This window comes from Notothenia rossii, assembly GCF_949606895.1.
Source record: "Notothenia rossii genome assembly, chromosome: 7".
NCBI lineage: Eukaryota > Metazoa > Chordata > Actinopteri > Perciformes > Nototheniidae > Notothenia > Notothenia rossii.
In genome coordinates, this window is record NC_136905.1 from 17,150,247 (window position 1) to 17,168,596 (window position 18,350).

General features: G+C 40.5%; 2 protein-coding genes across 3 annotated transcripts; one reads left to right on the top strand and one right to left on the bottom strand.

Annotated features, from left to right (window-relative positions):
* Nucleotides 1–45: 45 nt before the first annotated feature.
* On the bottom strand, nt 46–2,791 carry cdc42ep5 (CDC42 effector protein (Rho GTPase binding) 5). The gene is made up of 2 exons (XM_079691858.1): nt 2,629–2,791; nt 46–1,906 (listed from the first exon to the last, which is right to left on the bottom strand). Exon 2 carries the CDS (start codon nt 1,902–1,904, stop codon nt 1,005–1,007), a length of 900 nt encoding a protein of 299 aa, XP_079547984.1. The 5' UTR covers nt 1,905–1,906; nt 2,629–2,791; the 3' UTR covers nt 46–1,004.
* A 3,831-nt stretch (nt 2,792–6,622) lies between these two features.
* leng8 (leukocyte receptor cluster (LRC) member 8) lies at nt 6,623–17,811 on the top strand. Of its 2 annotated transcripts, none has more exons than XM_079692922.1 (15): nt 6,623–6,956; nt 7,674–7,809; nt 8,291–8,509; nt 8,644–8,721; nt 8,919–9,435; nt 9,785–9,956; nt 10,037–10,207; nt 10,453–10,701; nt 10,793–10,951; nt 11,252–11,546; nt 12,759–12,860; nt 12,976–13,044; nt 13,137–13,266; nt 13,520–13,727; nt 13,816–17,811. In XM_079692922.1, the coding sequence occupies exons 1-15, from the start codon at nt 6,916–6,918 to the stop codon at nt 13,976–13,978; spliced, it is 2,709 nt and encodes a 902-aa protein (XP_079549048.1). In that variant the 5' UTR covers nt 6,623–6,915; the 3' UTR covers nt 13,979–17,811. The 2 variants fall into 2 exon arrangements, with proteins under 2 accessions (XP_079549048.1, XP_079549049.1); XM_079692923.1 differs by having other exon boundaries at nt 7,674–7,728.
* Nucleotides 17,812–18,350: the final 539 nt, after the last annotated feature.

Here is an 18,350-nt window from a genome sequence, read left to right on the forward strand (position 1 = left end):
TCACCTAGGAGTCATTTCTAAATAAAATCAAATCAAAGGCTGATGAATATTTCAAAAATCCCAATTGTTTTATTGTTTTCACTGTCGTGTTTTAAACCACAATATAACAAACGTGTTCAAACCAGCATTTCAACAGATGAGGATAATGGTCTCTCCCTTTTACAGCAATATGAAACAAAATACATTTAAAAAAAAAAATACAAGCATTATACAAGCAAAAACCATTTACAAAAATACATCGCTGGTCCTAATTTACAATGACCTATAAATCCCATGATTGTCTTAGCATTATACTAAAGTCCAGCCCCACAGCCCAAAGAAGAACTTTGGTAACTTGACAACATGCTTAATAATTGCACAATTAAAATGTTTTTTAACAGATCTGAACCAGAGAAACACGCTGTCAGATTAGGAATGTGAGAAATTCACAGTAAATAAACAGGATACATTTATTTTCTGACAATGTCTCTGGAAGCCATTTGTAAAGCTTGACAAATGCATTAAACATAAAGAAAAGACACAGATTGTAATAAACATGCAGTATGAGAAATAATTAAGACATTGATATAGCACATGAAAAAATTATGTAAGAATACAGCTCTCTTTAAGGCACTGTAACAAAGCTCAATAAGCACCTGTGTGCTTCGGATGGCGAAAATAAAGAAAACATGGAAATTACCGCAAGCATCATTCATTTAGTATGTGTCAGCAAAGTTTTCCAGGTCATTGAAATAAATCAAAGTGCTACAAACCTTCCACTGCAATAACCTCAAAAACAACAGGAATGTTCTGATCAAATGACGAGTGAATCTGTTACCTTCACAGATAAAACATCAAATGTCTCTTCCAGTTGAGCAACATCGTCAAACTAAATCTTTTTTTTTTAAATCCAGTTTGCATTCTGTTTAAGCCTCCCGTTAAAATGATGCTGAAAAAGAAAATACAGTTTACTTGATTTACATGACAGCAAAGATCTGTTTTTACGGGGAAACTGTACCTATCCCCTATAGACCGATTTCATCATCAAACTCATCTTCAAATGTGTAGCCTCGTCCCTCCTCTTCCTCCTCCTCTGTATCAGTCTCTGAGTGGCCGCTGTCAACCCTCCTCCTGTCCAATGAGGTGACTCCTTCGTACTCTGAGCTATGTGACGAAGCCGGACTAGGTGGCAAATCTACTTTGTGATTGGTGACCTCGGTTTCACCTCCACCTACTACACTCTCACCCCTCGTTGGACTACGAACCACCAGCTGCTCCTCATCCTGGAAGTCAAACCCTTGACCCTCTTCCTCTTCAGATGCCTGGCGAATTATCTCCTCTCGTTTGTCACTGAATCTCACTTTTGGTCGTAACCCCTTGGGCTTGAACCCGTTCCCATCTGCTATCCTGCTGTCTCCCACCTGGTTTCCATCCAACCCCACCAAGTTCTTCCCATTCAGCTCGTTCTGCATGTTTACAGACTTCTCCATAACCCCTTTTCCCTGCTGTGCTTCCACCAGGGATGTACCACTTTTGGGGTCGAACACATATTCCTCATTGGAGTCAAACCCCAAACCGTCCATTATCCCGAGTACATCCCCCAGCATGGACGGGCCTAGATCCAGATCCATGTCGAAGGAAGACACTGACTCAGAGTGCTTGAGCTCGTAGTCCTGTGGGCTTCCTGGAGCGTCAGTATAGAGCTCACTGTGGTTGACTTCCACCTGAGAATCACCAGCTGGCGCCATCCCTGAACCCTCCGGGTCAGGGCTGGCCGAGCTCGGGCCAAGAGTGGACAGGAAGGAGGTGTCCCCAAAGGCATCACCTCCTCTGCCAATGTGCATGGTGTGGCGAAAGTCCCCCAGTGGGGCTGAGATCATGGTGGGGTCCAGGCGAGGTGCCCGGGTTGATTTGTGCAGCGGCATGACTGTAGACGGATTGAGGTAGAGGTTAATATGGGGGCTAAACAGGGCAAAGATTCTTATTTACAAGGAGCAATAACCCATCAATGAGATAACATAGTGTAATACAGACATTTTGCAGGATAAACTGAAATACTGAAGCCCCAGTCCTGCCTCATGATAAGACAGGGCAGCGTCAACACTTAGCCATGTTGTGCAACATTGCGGGACACCAGTGAGCTTTTTGGCACTGGAGCGGCTGTGAAGGCCATGCTGAGACTTGTACTTGAAACATACGCTAGCACATACTTTTCTCTCCCCTCAGGGGTGTATGCGGATGAAAACAAGACTGTAACTTTCCAAGTTAATAATAATTACAGAGTGTAAAGCCAATATTACCTCATACATATGACAATTTTTTCAGGCTAGCTCACCTTAATGACAATTTATCAATCAACATCATACATTAAAAAAGAAACTGAAAATGAGAAGACCTTATTTTGAGTTATGTGAGAGTTAGTTTTGGGAGGGAGGGGGCTTGCTTACAGGCCTACCCCTATTACCAGAACTTTCCATTAATAGTTAAAGTAAATTGTGTATTGAATTGGTAAAATACAGCTATAATGTAATAATAAGCACTCGAGGGTTACACACTTATTGACAAAGCAGTGACCGCTTGGATCAATGTAAAACTGATCAATAGACTTGAGTGAGCGGCAGCGACTCTTTAAAAGTGTATAAAACTTACTTTAACGGGAATATTCTGTTCTTTGGTTGGCTCGCTCTTCAGTATCCAACTTTTTCATCTGGCTTTTTGACTTTAGCTTCCTTCTCGGCTTTTCCCTCGCTCTTTTTCTCGCCGTCGTTTGTCGGTGAGAGTTTTCTTTTTTTCCTTCCAAAGGGATGGGCATGGGCTGAGGAAGTGACGCGACGGTTATTGGGGAGAGCTGGATTAAAAATATCTGTCGATTTTAGAAGACGCTGTTAAACTCAAACGAGACCAACAGCCTCTCTCAACACACTGCGAGACAGAGTACATATGCAATGTGACGTTATAGCTGTGAGCCAGGTGTTTATTAATCAAGCAACAACATGTTAACTGGAGGAACATGTGTATCAAAATGTAACTACACTGTAGCCTACTAACCTCAACTAGTCTTTTTCAATTAACACGTGAAATTATGAAAGAGTTTAATATTTCATAAGCTTATTTTTTTCTATTTAAAAGTGAATTGGATTCACACACAATGCTAAACTGTTACCCTGAATATATTTAGTTTATGTTGATCAGAGGAAACCATAAAGTTGATCCCAATACTGTCACTAATAACAAATTACCTTTTAAAAGAGTTAAATTATTTGGGATTAACTTTTGAAAAAAACATTTAGAGCCTGTTAGCATAGGCTACTCTACTGTAGTTTTTATCAAAATGTGTACACATTGCAACTCTGATCAATGACACATTTAAAATATAGAATATTGTATTTCAATATATAAACTAAACACAACCCAAATCAGTGTTGTCTCTTCTCCTGTATTTGGTGCTTTACACAGATATGTCCAGGAAACATCGATGGAAATTACAGAAATAAAATGTTGGAAAAAATGCTGGAATCAGACTAAAATATGTGAATGAATGTAAACTCCCCAATATTTAAAATGATAAATGCCTACATTCCTAGAAAAATATCTTAAAGTATTAAATGTAAATGTAAAAAATTGATTTTCACGTTCAAGTAGACACATTTAGATTCAACAAATAATTTTTGAAGGGTTTGACTACATATACTTATAGACTGAAGTCTTGAAGGAATGAAGTCATTCCTAGCATTCGGTGCCATTTAGGTCCCCACCACATTATATCATATATTTTGAATTTAAAAGGTCTAATACTCATTTTTTAAAAGCTTGGTTTTAAATGTTTATACCCTCTACCATAAAGCAACAATGTTATTTAGCCAGGATATTAAACATTCTAAATAATTACTCTGATTTTAGCACAAGTAGGCCAAATTGCTGTGTCCCCAATCATGTTTGCTCAACTTCTGTAACAGATATACAAAAATAAATCAAATAATTACAAACAAATTCTACATTTTTGTGAGTGTTGTATGACCCTTTTGCTAATATTCCTCACCAAATTGAAATTGTTGTTATTAATTCATTTGTATTGAAAATAAAGTGTGTGTCCCCTGTTTGAATGTCCCCCCTGTTACTCTGATTTGAATCCCTCTGGACACGCCCCTTTACTATTCTACTATTTGTATGACTCCAGAAGAAGAAGGATACATTTTGAGTGGGAAATCATCTTCAAGAAGCAAAGTGAATGCGTTCTTCCTTCAACGTTTTTCTAATGTTTTAAAGAACTTAACTATTGCGGTAAAGCATAAAATGTCCACCCTGTTATGCTCATTTTTAGTGGAACTGATCATTTGTTTTACATTTAGAAAATATGGTGAATACATCAATCAAATATATGTTTCTGTTGTCACCAAGTGCTAGCTTGATTATCATCACACATGTAGCAATAGCCAAGTTTAGCATAAAATGTCCACCCTGTTACCGTCCACCCTGTTACTATTTTTCACAGTAAACACACACAGTAACTGGGGATGGTAAAAAAAAAAAATGTAAGCATAATATCCTGAGCTTGACCAAAATATGTTTCTTATACTTTAACAAGCCATCATTCAGATTAAATATAAATAAAACATGGAAAATTATGTTTTTTATTTTTGAATACCCTAGCTGAAATGGCACCGAATGCTAGGAATGACCCAGAAGTTAACCCTGCTGTGTTGCACAATTTAGCTGTCAACAATATCGTTTTGTAAACTTTTGCATAATTAACTCAAATTATTTAACCCCCACAATCATTCACTCTCAAAACCAATTAGTAAGGACTCCTCTTTAAAACAGAAAACTAGAGAGAGCCTGGATTTGGATGGACAACAGAAGTGGAGAGATGCTCTTTCAGAGTTCAGCTTCCTCTCATGGGTTAAAGAAACAGAAGCATTACCAAACGCAGGTATTAAAACAATGGTGCAGTGTAGTGAGTCATTGTTTCTGAGATCATGTCACAGATGCTCGACATTTTTGTGTGATGATGTAGCTGAACAGCACAACAATGAGAACACGTTATTCATTCAACACACACACATTATATCATGCACTGTGAGAAATTGTCTAGAAATGTTTACCAATTACTGTTTCATGTACTTGGAAGCTATGCATTCTGACGCCAGGCCACAAATTCAAAAAATGTATGTTGATTTTTTTCAACATCATGGAATTTATTGTACAGTGTATCAGTATTAAAATGCAATACAACTCAAAAGTGCTAAATAAAACATTATAAATCGCAGAAATTAGTTGAATGAGTGTTTTGTTTTGGTACTGAAATGGATTGTATCTCGATGAAGATATTGTGAGCCCTGTAGTTTGTGGCTGCACTGCACATGAACCCTCAAACAGTTGCAGAGAGACCTCCAAAAACAATGAATGATTTGAGGGATAAGGAGTGGGAGAGCATTTCTGACAGGATATGACTCCCCTCTTTGTAATACAGTCGTATAACACACACACACACACACACACACACACACACACACACACACACACAAACACACACACACACACACACACACACACACACACACACACACACACATACACACACACACACACACACACACACACACACACACACACACACACACACAAACACGTCCTGCAGCTGTGTGCTTCACAGGAAGATAAAGTCCCTGATGAGTGAGAATGTCTAAAATCTATGAATTTGAATAACACAAGGTAAAAACATAGATTATGTCTCTGTGACAGGGTAAAATTAAACCAGCCTCACTGATATGGACAATCATAGTGATTTATGTTTTGAGATAGATAGATAGATAGATAGATAGATAGATAGATAGATAGATAGATAGATAGATAGATAGATAGATAGATAGATAGATAGATAGATAGATAGATATATAGATAGATAGATAGATAGATAGATAGAGAGAGAGAGAGAGAGAGAGAGAGAGAAAGAGAGAGAGAGAGAGAGAGAGAGAGAGAGAGAGAGAGACAAAGAGAGGGAGATAAATTAATATGGAGGTTTCGATGCATCTGAATATTTTCATTAACTTGTGTTTTAACCTTATATAATTAAAGTATGTAGCTGTATATAGAGTTGTTAAATGGGCCTTACTTTTTCCAGCTTACTCTTTAGTGATTTATACATCAATGATCATTAAGCATTTAGGGATATAATATAGATTAGTGGTTATATGGTCCAATTATATTTATATGCAAATACAATAATTCAAATAATTTGTTTATCATAATGCTTTTAGTACTTCAGATTTTGAATGCAGGAGTTATATTTTTTACACTGCAGCATTTCTATTTGTACTAAAGTAAAATATCTGAATACTTCTTCCACATCTGCTAATTTATGACTAGAATAAAGTGCATTTCCGTAGCTTCCAAAGTGAATAACCTTAGGGAGTTATTTCCTGTGTTGTGCCTGTCAGGCATTGACATCCAATCCCATGTGCTATGATTGACAGGCAAGTGACCAGTCGATGACTGCGTCTCTAACCTAAACCGAAGGATTGAAATGTGATTGGTGGAGCCTGTAGGGGGCGGCAAAGGAGGTTGAGTAACAAGAGAGGAGGCTTTTCCTGAGAGAATTTACTCTGGGCACCAAAACACCTTACTGAACACCGTCAGTTGACTACTTATCTACCATTTTGTATCTCTACAGCTTGTCAGACGAAGTTGGTCATCGACGAAAAAGGAAGCAAATATGCGTTTATCCACTACATATGTTTGTTTGCGCCGTTAAATAAACCAAATTACAGTTTGACTTGTTAGGATATCTTGACATTAGAAGCAGTCGGCTGACTGTTGTTCTTGTATCGTCGTGTCATCTTGTTTACGTTTTCTAAGCTAACGGCTCTAGACACTTAGCTTAGCTAGCGACCAACGGTCCAAGCGTTAGCTTTCCAAAGCTAACTAGAGACTGCTGAAATGGCGGCCAACACGAAACAAACAGCCCCTACAACAAACTGGTAGGTCGCCCTCTAGCATTAGGAAACTCACAACAAATGCCGGATTACATACATAATATATAATGTAGTTTAAATCTATAAGGCTAATACATGGTATGATATGGTAGACATAGCCTTCTATAATCTCACTATACTCTAAAATAACCTTTGCTCATTTTAGGGTGTTGACTAAAGATAGCATACCTAGCTACAACAGGCCATAGGTTTTGTTTACCGAAAGCTAACCAGTTTGCTTCTTCACGTGGACATTTTTATTGTTCAAACTATACTTAATTATTATTTCGTTATGGACTATAGGGTTTGGCGTAGCAATCTTTAATGTCAATGTATTATCTTAACGCTTCATGTTTGAACAGTAATGGCTTCCCGTTCACAGGCTAACATTAACATGGAGAGCTGTTGGTAGGGTGATTAGGCAACGGTTAACAGTAGATGGAAAAGAACGTTCCGTCAACTTCTAAGTGGGTCACAGTGAAAGTAACAGTTTGAACCTACAGTTGTTAACTGTTGGCTGTCGCACAAGCTACGCCTGTATAACGCAAGACAGAACGCGATACACCAAACCTGTTCAGTTAACACGTTGTACATTTGTTTTAATATCATGTTAGTTGTGTTATTATTAGATTATCACTGTGATACCTAACCTCAATACTTGTAAACTGATCATATCAAAACTTTTGTATTCCTTATACACAATTGTTCTTCTGTTGGTGGCAGGTCCTTTGGAGGTGCTGGAGATGGCCAGGTTCGCGAAAACCCAGAATGGGAGAAGGCAAGACAAGCACTAGCGTCCATTAACAAGAGTCAGAGCGCTGCTAAGAATGCACAAGCCAACCGGACAGCCACAGCAGAGGTGTGCTTTTAGCTCTGTGTCTCTATCTGTTATTTAAGTTAGCATTGTAATGCATGTTAGTTGATCTGCTGACAACCCGAGATCTAAAAATATAAATATCGAGATCTAAAAATATAAATATTGACACAAAACATCTAAATGTCAAAAAAGAAAATAAGGTCCAGCACCATTTTGCCTGCTCATTTGCAGTGACTGCATTTGCATGTCCCGACTACATTAAACCATCATCATGCATTTTTTGGCGTGCAAGTTTGTCCAGTAATCGTTGCGTCTCATATTCAGGAAACGTTGATAGTGTGGTTTACATCCAGGTATATATCTTGGAACCAAAAGTAAATTTGATGCAGTTGTAACACACTACAAACTTGATGTTACATAATAATCAGTATGGGTCATTTTTGGTATGTGATTTTAAATGGATCCTTGATTTTTATACTGGATTAAAATGACAATTCTATTTTATGTATGTGTGTAATTTCAGGCCGGTCAGTTTCAGCCAGCAGTGACTGACTCAGCTGCCGTTCAGACACCGCAGCAGCCACCGCCACCTCAGCAGCAGCAGCAGCAGCAGCAGCAGCAGCAGCAGCAGCAGCAGCAGCAGCAGCAGCAGCAGCAGCAGTACTATCCATGGTACCAGCAAACTCAGCAGCATTATCCTGGATACACATACCCCTATAATTACTACTACCCCGTGGCTCCAGTAAGTACAGATCATGATTTGTTTCCTATCAATATTTTTACAATAATAATATTTAATACAAATTCATTTACTGCATTAAACAATGTTTGCTACAAGGCTCATATCTCCTAAAATGGGGTTCTCTGTATTTTTAGTATGGAGCTGCATATCCACCAAATCAGTATGGTACACCCCCAGGGCCTTACCCAGGAGCTCCCACCCCTAATGGACAGGTATTGGAATTAGAAGTTCTTCACAGATCCCTTAATAATGTCACATGTATTATTATGGCCCTTATTTGATAATAACAGTTTGAACATTTGGTGAAATTGACTTGGGGTGTAAGGCCCCAATCTTTTTTGCAGCTTCTACTACATTCTTACTCTTCAAATAGTTGCTGAAATAGCTTTTTCTGTTTTTCTTTTCAAAGCCTCCTCCAGTGCCTGGAATGGAAGACCAGTCCCCCGGCTACCCAGCCCAACCTCCTCCCCCTTCCACTACCCAACCCCCCCAGAGCCCTACCAACTCCGACAAACCACCTCCTCCTCCCCCCCCATCTATACCTCCACAATCCAACTCCCAGTACCCCACTGCTCCATCACAAAATGCTTATGGTGGCAATAACTCCATGCAATACCCACTTGGTGACTCCAACCAAATGCAAGTATATAATCATTCCCAGGGTAGGCCCAACTATGGACAGGGTTTCCAGGCCCAGAACTCCTATCAGCCCCCACAGAATAACAAGCAGCAGCAGCAGCAGCAACAACAACAACAACAACAACAACAACAACAACAACAGCAGCAGCAGCAGCAGCAGCAGCAGCAGCAGCAGCAGCAGCAGCAGCAGCAGCAGCCAGGCCAGTATGCACCAGGGCTTGGCAGAGGAGAGGCCAACAAAAACAAAAACCAAAATCAAGGACAGCAGCTGTGGCACCGCATGAAACGTAAGATTCTGCATTACTTAACTGTTATTCTCTGATGCAGTTTACACATATATTGCTGTAATTACAGGCTTTTTTCAATTATAACTGAAAAATATCTTTGACAATACAGAAATATAATTCAAAGGTGTTTAGTATTAGATGGGGTTTAAAGGTGAATCTGGGACCTATTGTGTAGTTCTACATTCCGGATCCAAACATCCAGACTTTTTATACTATATAAACAAAGTTTAATTATTCTGTATCTCAGTTCAGGTTCCACAATTTCCCCAGTGGTTATTTAGTTAGTTATATGTTTGTCCATACACCATGACACTTATAACTAATTTCCCCTTTCTGTTGTTTCTCACAGAGGCACCTGGTGCAGCTGCTATGAAGTTCAACATTCACAAGAGGCCTTATCAGGTTCAGTGTTCTCCAATTTCCAATCAGACTTTCCCTCCAGACGAGCAGCCCTCAGGATTAAATCCTACTCCTTCCTCCCTGGCTTCTGCCAGTTCCCCGCCTGGCGGTGCTCAGATGCGGTACGAACTGGTCTGTCCCAATAGATTAAAAAAGATGAATCAGTTTAGAATATGTTGACTCAAGATGTTTTTCTCTCCAGACCCCAGGACTGGCCCCAAGCCATGAAGGAATATGTGCAGCGCTGCTTTACAGCCTGTGAGTCAGAGGAAGACAAAGATCGTACAGAGAAGGTGTTGAAGGAGGTTCTGCAGGATCGGCTGAAGGACGGCTCTGCTTACACCATCGACTGGACCCATGAGCCATTGCCAGAGTGAGTGGATTTATGTTTGACCGGTTTATTTATTTTATTTATTTCAGCTTCAAAATGTACTTGACATTAGTTTTCCAGATAAAATCAGACGTAACGTAAAAACGTAACATGTATTTTGATTTGGTTTCAGCTAAGTTGAAATGTGGCTTTATATTAAATGAGTCCCCCCGCAATGGTTTGATGCATTTCTTTGTTCTGAATGCTTTTGAACTGACTTTGGATCTTTGTTTTTGTTCTTATTGCAGACTAAAGGCCAAGCCCTCTCGTTGGGAGACTCTTGCATCCCAGAGGACAGCTGATGGCTCAGTTAGCCGTGGCGGAAGTACACTTGCTGCATCTCCAAGAGGCAGGGGTGGTGCACACCGATTGGGCCACTACAGGAATATCTTTTCTCAGAGGAGTCCATCTTCTAGTTCCTCTCATTCATCCTCTCGCTCCCCATCCCCCTCCTATGACCGACACAGGGACCGCAGCACCCAAAGGCACAGACGCAGGTAAGACAACATTTCCCCCGTGATCATCTTTGGTTATTGTAGGCCTGTGTATTTCTTCATTTTGAATCTTGTGTCTCCGTCCTCCTCCCAGTGACTCTGGCTCGCAGTCAGACAGCAGCATCTCCAGTGACCTCCGACCCCAGTTGTCACGACGAAGAGGTGGACGTGGTCGAGGTAATGACAGGGAAAGGGGACGTGGAGGAGGAGAGAGAGGACGTGGAAGAGGAGGAAAAGCAAATAGAGGACGCCGGTATGTAAATAAATATATAATTGCAAAACTGGAACCATTTAACAATCGATCAAAGTTTACTCATGGAGCCCAATATCACAATGTACATTTGTCTCAGGGGGCTTCACAGTTTATACAGAATATGAATACAACACCCTTTGTCCTTAGACCCTCTCATCAGACAAGGAAACACTCCCAAAGAAACCCCACAGTTAATGGGGGAAAAGGCTCTTACTATTCTCATTGGTCACTGTCCTCAAAGAGGGCGTAGGACTTCTTGACTCAATAGCAGAGGAAATAATCTCCAAATTACTTTTCTAGAAATATGGAAGACTCCAATGCAGCGGTTGGAAAGAAGAGGAAAGGGGGCAACGCCGGTGTGGATTTCCATGACCCACTGCGAGAAGCCAAGAAGCAGAGCCGAGCAGCCCGCTTTCATAAGCAGCTGCGCTCAGAGCCTCTGGTTCTCTCCATCAACTCTTTCGACCAACCGGATGGAACCCAGGAGAGCCTCAGCTGGGAGGACGTCCCCATCGTGGGGACATGCCAGGACGTCACCAAGCCCTACCTGAGGCTCACCTGTGCCCCCGACCCCTCTACTGTGCGCCCTGTGCATGTAAGTGAAACTCTTGTGGGAGTCGTTTTTATGTATTCCTGTGTCAGTTATACAGTCCTCAGATGATGTTTGGCATGTCTGAGATCTGTCTCTCTTGACAGTTGTCTGAGGATACTGATAAATGGGTTGAACGTTTTTCAGAATACTTTTGACCATTTACAGGGTGTCCGCGGGGTCTTAAAAAGCATTAAAAGTTGATCAATCAATTTAGCCAAAATTAAGGCTATTAAACGGCATTTTCCAAGGTATTACATTTTGTTGCTTGTTTTCAATAAGTATATAAATTGTTCAAAGAGGTTGTATTCTACAGTGTGCCTGAATGTAATCATTGCGTCGGTGTGTAGTGTGATTCTTTGTTGTTTATTTATGGCATCCTGTTGGGCAGAGGTGGGGACTCGAGTCACATGACTTGACTCGAGTCGCATATTTTTGACTTGAGACTTGCTTGACTAACATTGATAAAAGACTTGACTTTGACTTGGCATTCATGACTTGAGACTTGACTTAAGCTTGAGACAGATGACTTGAAAGGACTTGACTTTTTTAAATTAAATATTTGCGTTTGTTTTTGTATTGAGATATTACGTTGAGTTTTTTTACGTTGAATTTTTTCTGCCTTTTTGAACAGACTTTTTGATTGAGTCCTAGATATATTGTCTGCAGTTCTAGGTTTAATATGAATCTAATGTGATGATTGTCATTGGTCTAAATTAGATTTCAAATGATTAACTGTGTATGTCATGAAGATAATAGTGTGGGTTGAATCCATTTTCATAACCATTTTCTTTTAACTGAATTGAAATGCGCAAACTGCCTGGGCTTGTTCATCATAATTTTGTATGACTTGACTTGCTTGACTCTCATCAGTGACTTGGGACTTACTTGATACTTGTAGGTCAAGACTTGAGACTTGCTCATGACTTGCACATGTAGGACTTACTCCCACCTCTGGTTTGACGTCACCTGAACAGGACATCGCACGCTCACTGCTTGATAGCGTGCGAATGTCTGTTTACGCCGGTTGTTAAACAACATCGTTATGGGGAAATGCAAGTTTGCGTCCAAATACCCTGTTTTACAATGCATAAAAAAGGGTGAAGATCGAGATGACATGATGACGCTTTTATATTATATAGTATATTTATGTCTCCATCTACACCACCAAAGATCACGATCCACACCTTACCTGTTTCTGAACTTGTTTGTATCCAGGTCCTGAGGAGATCTCTGCTGGCTGTGAAACTCCACTGGAAAACCCACCAGGAGTACACGTATGCCTGTGAACAGATGAAGTCCATACGACAGGACCTCACGGTCAGTTTGCAGCAAGTCTTTCATTTCTACCCCCGTCTTAGTATTTGTACAATGTTATCCTCCGTCTGTGTTTTTTATCACGGTTATCTAAATGGGTTTTTATTTCCCCCAAAAGGTCCAAGGAGTTCGTACTGAATTCACAGTGGAAGTGTACGAGTGTCATGCACGCATTGCTCTGGAAAAGGTCAGTCTGTTTTATTTTCTATACGTTTTGCGGTAGTTAAAAATTGATAACAGTACATTTTATAATAATGACCGAATGTTAATTGTCTCCAGGGAGACCATGAAGAGTTCAACCAGTGCCAGACCCAGCTGAAGGCCCTGTATAAGGACAACCCGTCAGAGAACATTGGAGAGTTTACAGCATATAGATTGCTGTATTACATCTTCACCAAAAACTCTGGAGGTACGCTCACACTGATGGCGTTAAATCAGAATATGGCAATATCCCAAATGATATGACATTTATCCAACAGTAGTGAAATAATATTCTTCCAAGGCCATGTGTACAGCCAAGCGTGAATATTTTCAGTAGAAGGTCATAAAGATTTTGTGCATGTAAAGATGTAAAGTCACTGTTCACATGTTATAAACAGCTTACATACATTCTTATCTCTTCCCTTCATTTTTAAACGTTGGCCAATCATTGCCCCCTCCAGATCTGACCACTGAGTTGGTGTACCTGACCCCGGCCCTGCGGGCAGATGTGTGTGTGGCTCATGCTCTTGCACTCCGCGCTGCCTGGGCATTAGGAAACTATCACCGTTTCTTTAAGCTCTACAAAGAAGCCCCGCGCATGGCTTCATACCTCATTGACAAGTTTGTTGAGAGGGAGAGAATGATTGCACTTCGGGCTATGGTAAAAACGTAAGTGAAGGTCCAGAAAGAGTTATTTTCACATTTTAGTTCTCCATGAATGATGAGTTCCTGATTTCTCGGTTTCCTTTGTCCGCAGGTTCAGGCCCGACTTGCTCGTGGAGTATGTGCACTCCAATCTGGGCTTCTCTTGTTTAGACTCCTGTGTGACCTTTCTCACTGCGCATGGTGTCACTTTCTACCCCGGTGACCCTGAAAAGATAGACTGCAAAACCAGTTCAGCCGCTTTGGCTGCGTCCTGAGGGGGTGGGGGGGAACACCATAAAGGGAGAAGTTAGGGGACCATAATGGAGCTTCACATATACAATGCACTGCACTTGAGACACATCAGCCTTTTCAGATAGAGTTGGCAAACTACAGAAGACCCATATAGAAAGATTCATGAATACTCTTAGATTCAGATTACAGATGTCGTTGGATAGGAACTGCTTTACATTAGGAGTGGGGAGTTTAGATCTGGGGTACGCGTGTAGTGTCAGCAAAGAGAGTCAAAAGTCAATAGAACAACTCAGTGAGGCCCCCCCCCCCATGATTCCTGTTCCCTAGCGACCCTCAGATGTCAAAGCTAACAGTGTTCTGTTATGTGTTTTCCTTCCTCAAGTCAACAGCTTCAAGACCTGAAGATTCAAGCCTTGTAAACCAAAAGGGAAATACAAACAGCTGCCAGCCCTTCATCCTGCTCTCTCCTGTTTGAATAGAAGTCCACAGATTCAGATCACCCTTACACATTCCTCCTAAAGACTGTGATAAAACGCGTGAGAGAAGGTGCCCGCCGAGTGTCTGAAGGAAGATGAGGTGGTTTGTATGTCCTGCACCGGTTGCCCCAAAGGTATCAGATGGCCGCGCATCATCCTGTTCCTCATCCTGATCAAAAGGCCAGTGAGAGCAATGAACTTAAGTCTTAAGTCTTGTTCCTGATTTGAATTAAGTTCTATTAATTCAATGATCCCGGTCAAGAAATGGTTGGCCAGCTTTTGGGAGAAAGTCTGAACGTGATGACCATTGACTTTGTGTATGATCAAGGAATCAGGCAAGTGTTCTTCATCAGGGTGGTATCCTCCAAGCTGAGCTCCATCTCCAGAATGAAAGCAGCCAGAAGCAGAGAGGGAGTCTGCCTCCAGCGGACGTCCTGCCAGTACCTGGAATCCAGCAGACCCCGGCCAACAGAAAAGTGATGAAGCCCCTCTGACCTCCACGTTGGCGTTCTTAACCTCACCAGCTGTTAATCAACAGAAAAGCTGCCATCTTTTAAATACAGCCAAAGGGGAATTCTGCGTGGCGAGCTTCAGCGAGAACCTGCTGCCTCTTCCAGAAACTACGAGCGGTTTGTATGATCTGTGTGCACGGCTGGTAAGCTAAAGGGACTCTCTGGGAGGAGGAGGAGGAAGAGGACGGCACGGCTGAGATGCTGCCTCACTTTTCTTCTGTGTTGAATTTCTTCCATCCTTTGTTTTGGCAGTCGTGGCCCAGTACAAGAATTATGGAGCAGATTTTTATAATAAGCAGTTTAATGTTGAATTAAGTATGATACAATTTGACTAAACCCTAAAATGCCAGAATGGCACCAGTTAGAGCCGACGTGTTTACTGCACATTAACCTGTGCTATCTGAAGGTCATATGGTTGAGTATTAGATTACTGTCTAGATCAGATGTACACTCTTATCAACAAAGGACATGCGAGATGAGTCGAGATGCTTTATGTCCATTTTCCCAGTTGACAAGTAATTAATAAATAAAAAGAGAAATAAAGGACTATTTACCCTCGGTACAGGACAGGACTTGAAGTATTTCTGATGTGATTGTGGTCCATTAGTCTTTAGGCTTGTGCTGTCCAGGACCTAAAATACTATTGGTGGAGGAGCACACTATTTTAGGTGATAATTGGTATTAAAAATGAGGTATTAGACAGTTCCAAATTGTTTAGTAAATGTACACCTATAACAACAACACATTAGCTCCATGTTCACTTGGTTTGTTTTCCACCAGATCCTATAATTTAAGGACTCCTAGATAATGATAGTGTACAAATTTGAAGAAAATAAACGGGTCATTTTGTTTATTTGAACAGTATTAATTGCTGCTGTAGAAATATTAACCCATTTCAGACTGAGGGGTAACTAAGCAGACCTTGAGTGGATGCAGGCTTGCTGTACATGTGTATTTGTCAACAGTTTATTTTTGTAAATATTGTATGATATTGCTGTGATTTATTTCCAACTAGTGCATAGTGTCGTTTTTTTTCCCCTCACACGGGTAAGTGTGATTCTCTTTTGTTTTCTTCTGGGTTTTGCAGAACTCTTTGACCACATGTAAATATGTAAACTAAAATGCAGATAGATCTGGTGACGTTGTCAGGATGTAGAGGAGTCGATGATTTCCCCAGTACAGCCTGAAAACATTCAAACGGGCATTGTGGCAATATTTGATGCTCAGTTTTGAGTGACATGACCAGCTCCGATGTCAAAATGGTCCCATTTTATTCAGGCAAAGCTCCTGTTGCCTCTATTGTATCATTGGCCTTTTTGTGGCAGTAAAGCTTGGCAGGTAGTTCCATGCAAAGCTGATATCTTCTCAGTGATGAACACAAAATGTTTAAGTCTTCAACCAATTTCCATCAGGTTGACAAAATGTTCTTGTAAACACTGGACCGTTATTTGTCTGTCAAACTTCACTGTTGACCATTTCAGCAAACAATTTGTAATGACAACAATCTCAACATGTTTTCTTTCTTTCCCCTTCATTTACCTGATCCCCTGTCCTCTTCACTGCCCCCCCCCCACCCCACCCCACCCACACCACCAGCCCTCTCCTCCTTCAGCTCGCAGCACTGCTCACAGCAGGAGCTCATGGAGAGAGGATAGTGACGCCAGCCGGAGAGAGTGAGCATCCCAGTCTTGGTTTGACCCGCTCAAGTTGAAGCGTCACAGCTGATGAGATACATGGGAGCCTCATGATGAAATGTGGAAAATGTTGATGCTGTTGCTAATGTGATTTGCTGCTAACCCAAATATTGAAAATGTTTTTCTGTGCAATATGATACCTGTTAAGTTTTGAGAAAACAATGCCTGAGGATTTACAAAGCCCTCTTTTTACTGTTTGTCCAGATACATTTTGAATATTTCGCCTACATGTGTTTGCTGGTAAATTAGTCATCATTTGGTATTAGTTTTTTTAAATTCCTATTTATTATTAATCGCGAATTCTTTTGGATAATGTTTGCTCAGTTTTAGATTTGTCATTTTGAAATGCCTAAAACAAAATGTGTCTGGACATTCCGAACTTATCACTCATGAAATTCTCCGACAGTTAGTAACATTTCTCTCAGTATGCAGTCTTATTCAGGCAAGCTTCATATGACAAGTGGCACGTCCTCCCAAAAAAAGACTTTGGTTTCTTCTCATGTGAATGAGCTGAACGACAGTTAACATTTCTTTAAACATGATTGATGTGTGCACCTCTCAGGTTTTCAGCATTGATACAGTCCACGATGTTTACTTTGTTTATTTTGCCTTTTTTAGTAGACAATTCCACCCAGGAACTAACAATACACATTTTCATTTTGGATGTTTTGTTTGTTTTTCCTCCCAGTTGCCTGAGTCATGTTTTCAGTATTTTTTGCTCCCATGTTACTGTATACCTCCCATCAGTCTTTGTAACTCCTTCCTTGATATTTACTGGAAGAACTTCCCATGTCCCTCACCTCTGCTGTGTTCATCTCCGGCCATTCCCTCTGAACTAGTCTCTTCTCTGTTCTCACTTTCTCTTAACTCCTCTCCCTGCATGCTGTCCTCTCCTCTGCTACAGATCTCTAACCAGTATTTGTTCTCTTCTCATTCTTATCTGTTCCTTTTATGCTTGTGACCGTTTGCCATGAGCATTTAGTCACTCTCACTAGTAAGTATTGTATTGCGTCTGCAATGCTTTGATAGTTTATGTTGCGGCTCACTAACAACTGAATCAGAAGGTTTCTCTGCAACGCCTCTCCATTTACAGATCCAACTTGAACTGCCATTTTGTAAATCTTGTGTATATATATTTTTGAAAAAAATAAATAAACTTCAAGAATAAATGACATCCAGTGTAATTGTTTTTTTTAAACATGTAATGCATTCATTTAGATAAATGGATACAACAAAAACACAAGTTAAAACGACAGAGTTTGGCATGGACGTTTTATTGTGAGTGACAGGCACCTGTGACATTTTCACTTCAGCAAACACATTTGAGCTGCAAGAAGATGTCAAAGTGAATTGAATGGAGTTAATGGAAAATAAAGTTGGAGTTTTATGGTGAAAAAATATTTAGAAAGCTTAAATGACAGAAAAAAGAAGAGTAGAGCAGTAACTAAATGTTAATAATATATACATGCAGATGGGCTAAAAACGAAAGAAAGAGAATTCAACAAATAGGAAAAGCAGGAGAAATAGTTTTAAAGCATTACTTTTTATACATATAGTGCCTCGAAGGATGGAAATAAATGACACCAAGACATTTCTGTATTAACCTCCAATGAAAGCCTGATCAAAATTAAGCCCCGTATAATACCAAGGTCGGCAAAACACATCTTGTAGAGAGAAAAAGGGGGAGAGGGGGGGAGAAATGAAACAGAATCT

Excerpts from the sequence above, each read along its gene's own strand:
- leng8 (XM_079692922.1), top strand. The coding sequence starts at position 6,916 with ATGGCGGCCAACACGAAACAAACAGCCCCTACAACAAACTG. Across the intron at positions 9,957-10,036 it reads CCTGGCGGTGCTCAGATGCG|ACCCCAGGACTGGCCCCAAG; the intron begins GTACGAACTGGT and ends TTTTCTCTCCAG. Across the intron at positions 12,861-12,975 it reads CCATACGACAGGACCTCACG|GTCCAAGGAGTTCGTACTGA; the intron begins GTCAGTTTGCAG and ends TTCCCCCAAAAG.
- cdc42ep5 (XM_079691858.1), bottom strand. The coding sequence starts at position 1,904 with ATGCCGCTGCACAAATCAACCCGGGCACCTCGCCTGGACCCCACCATG.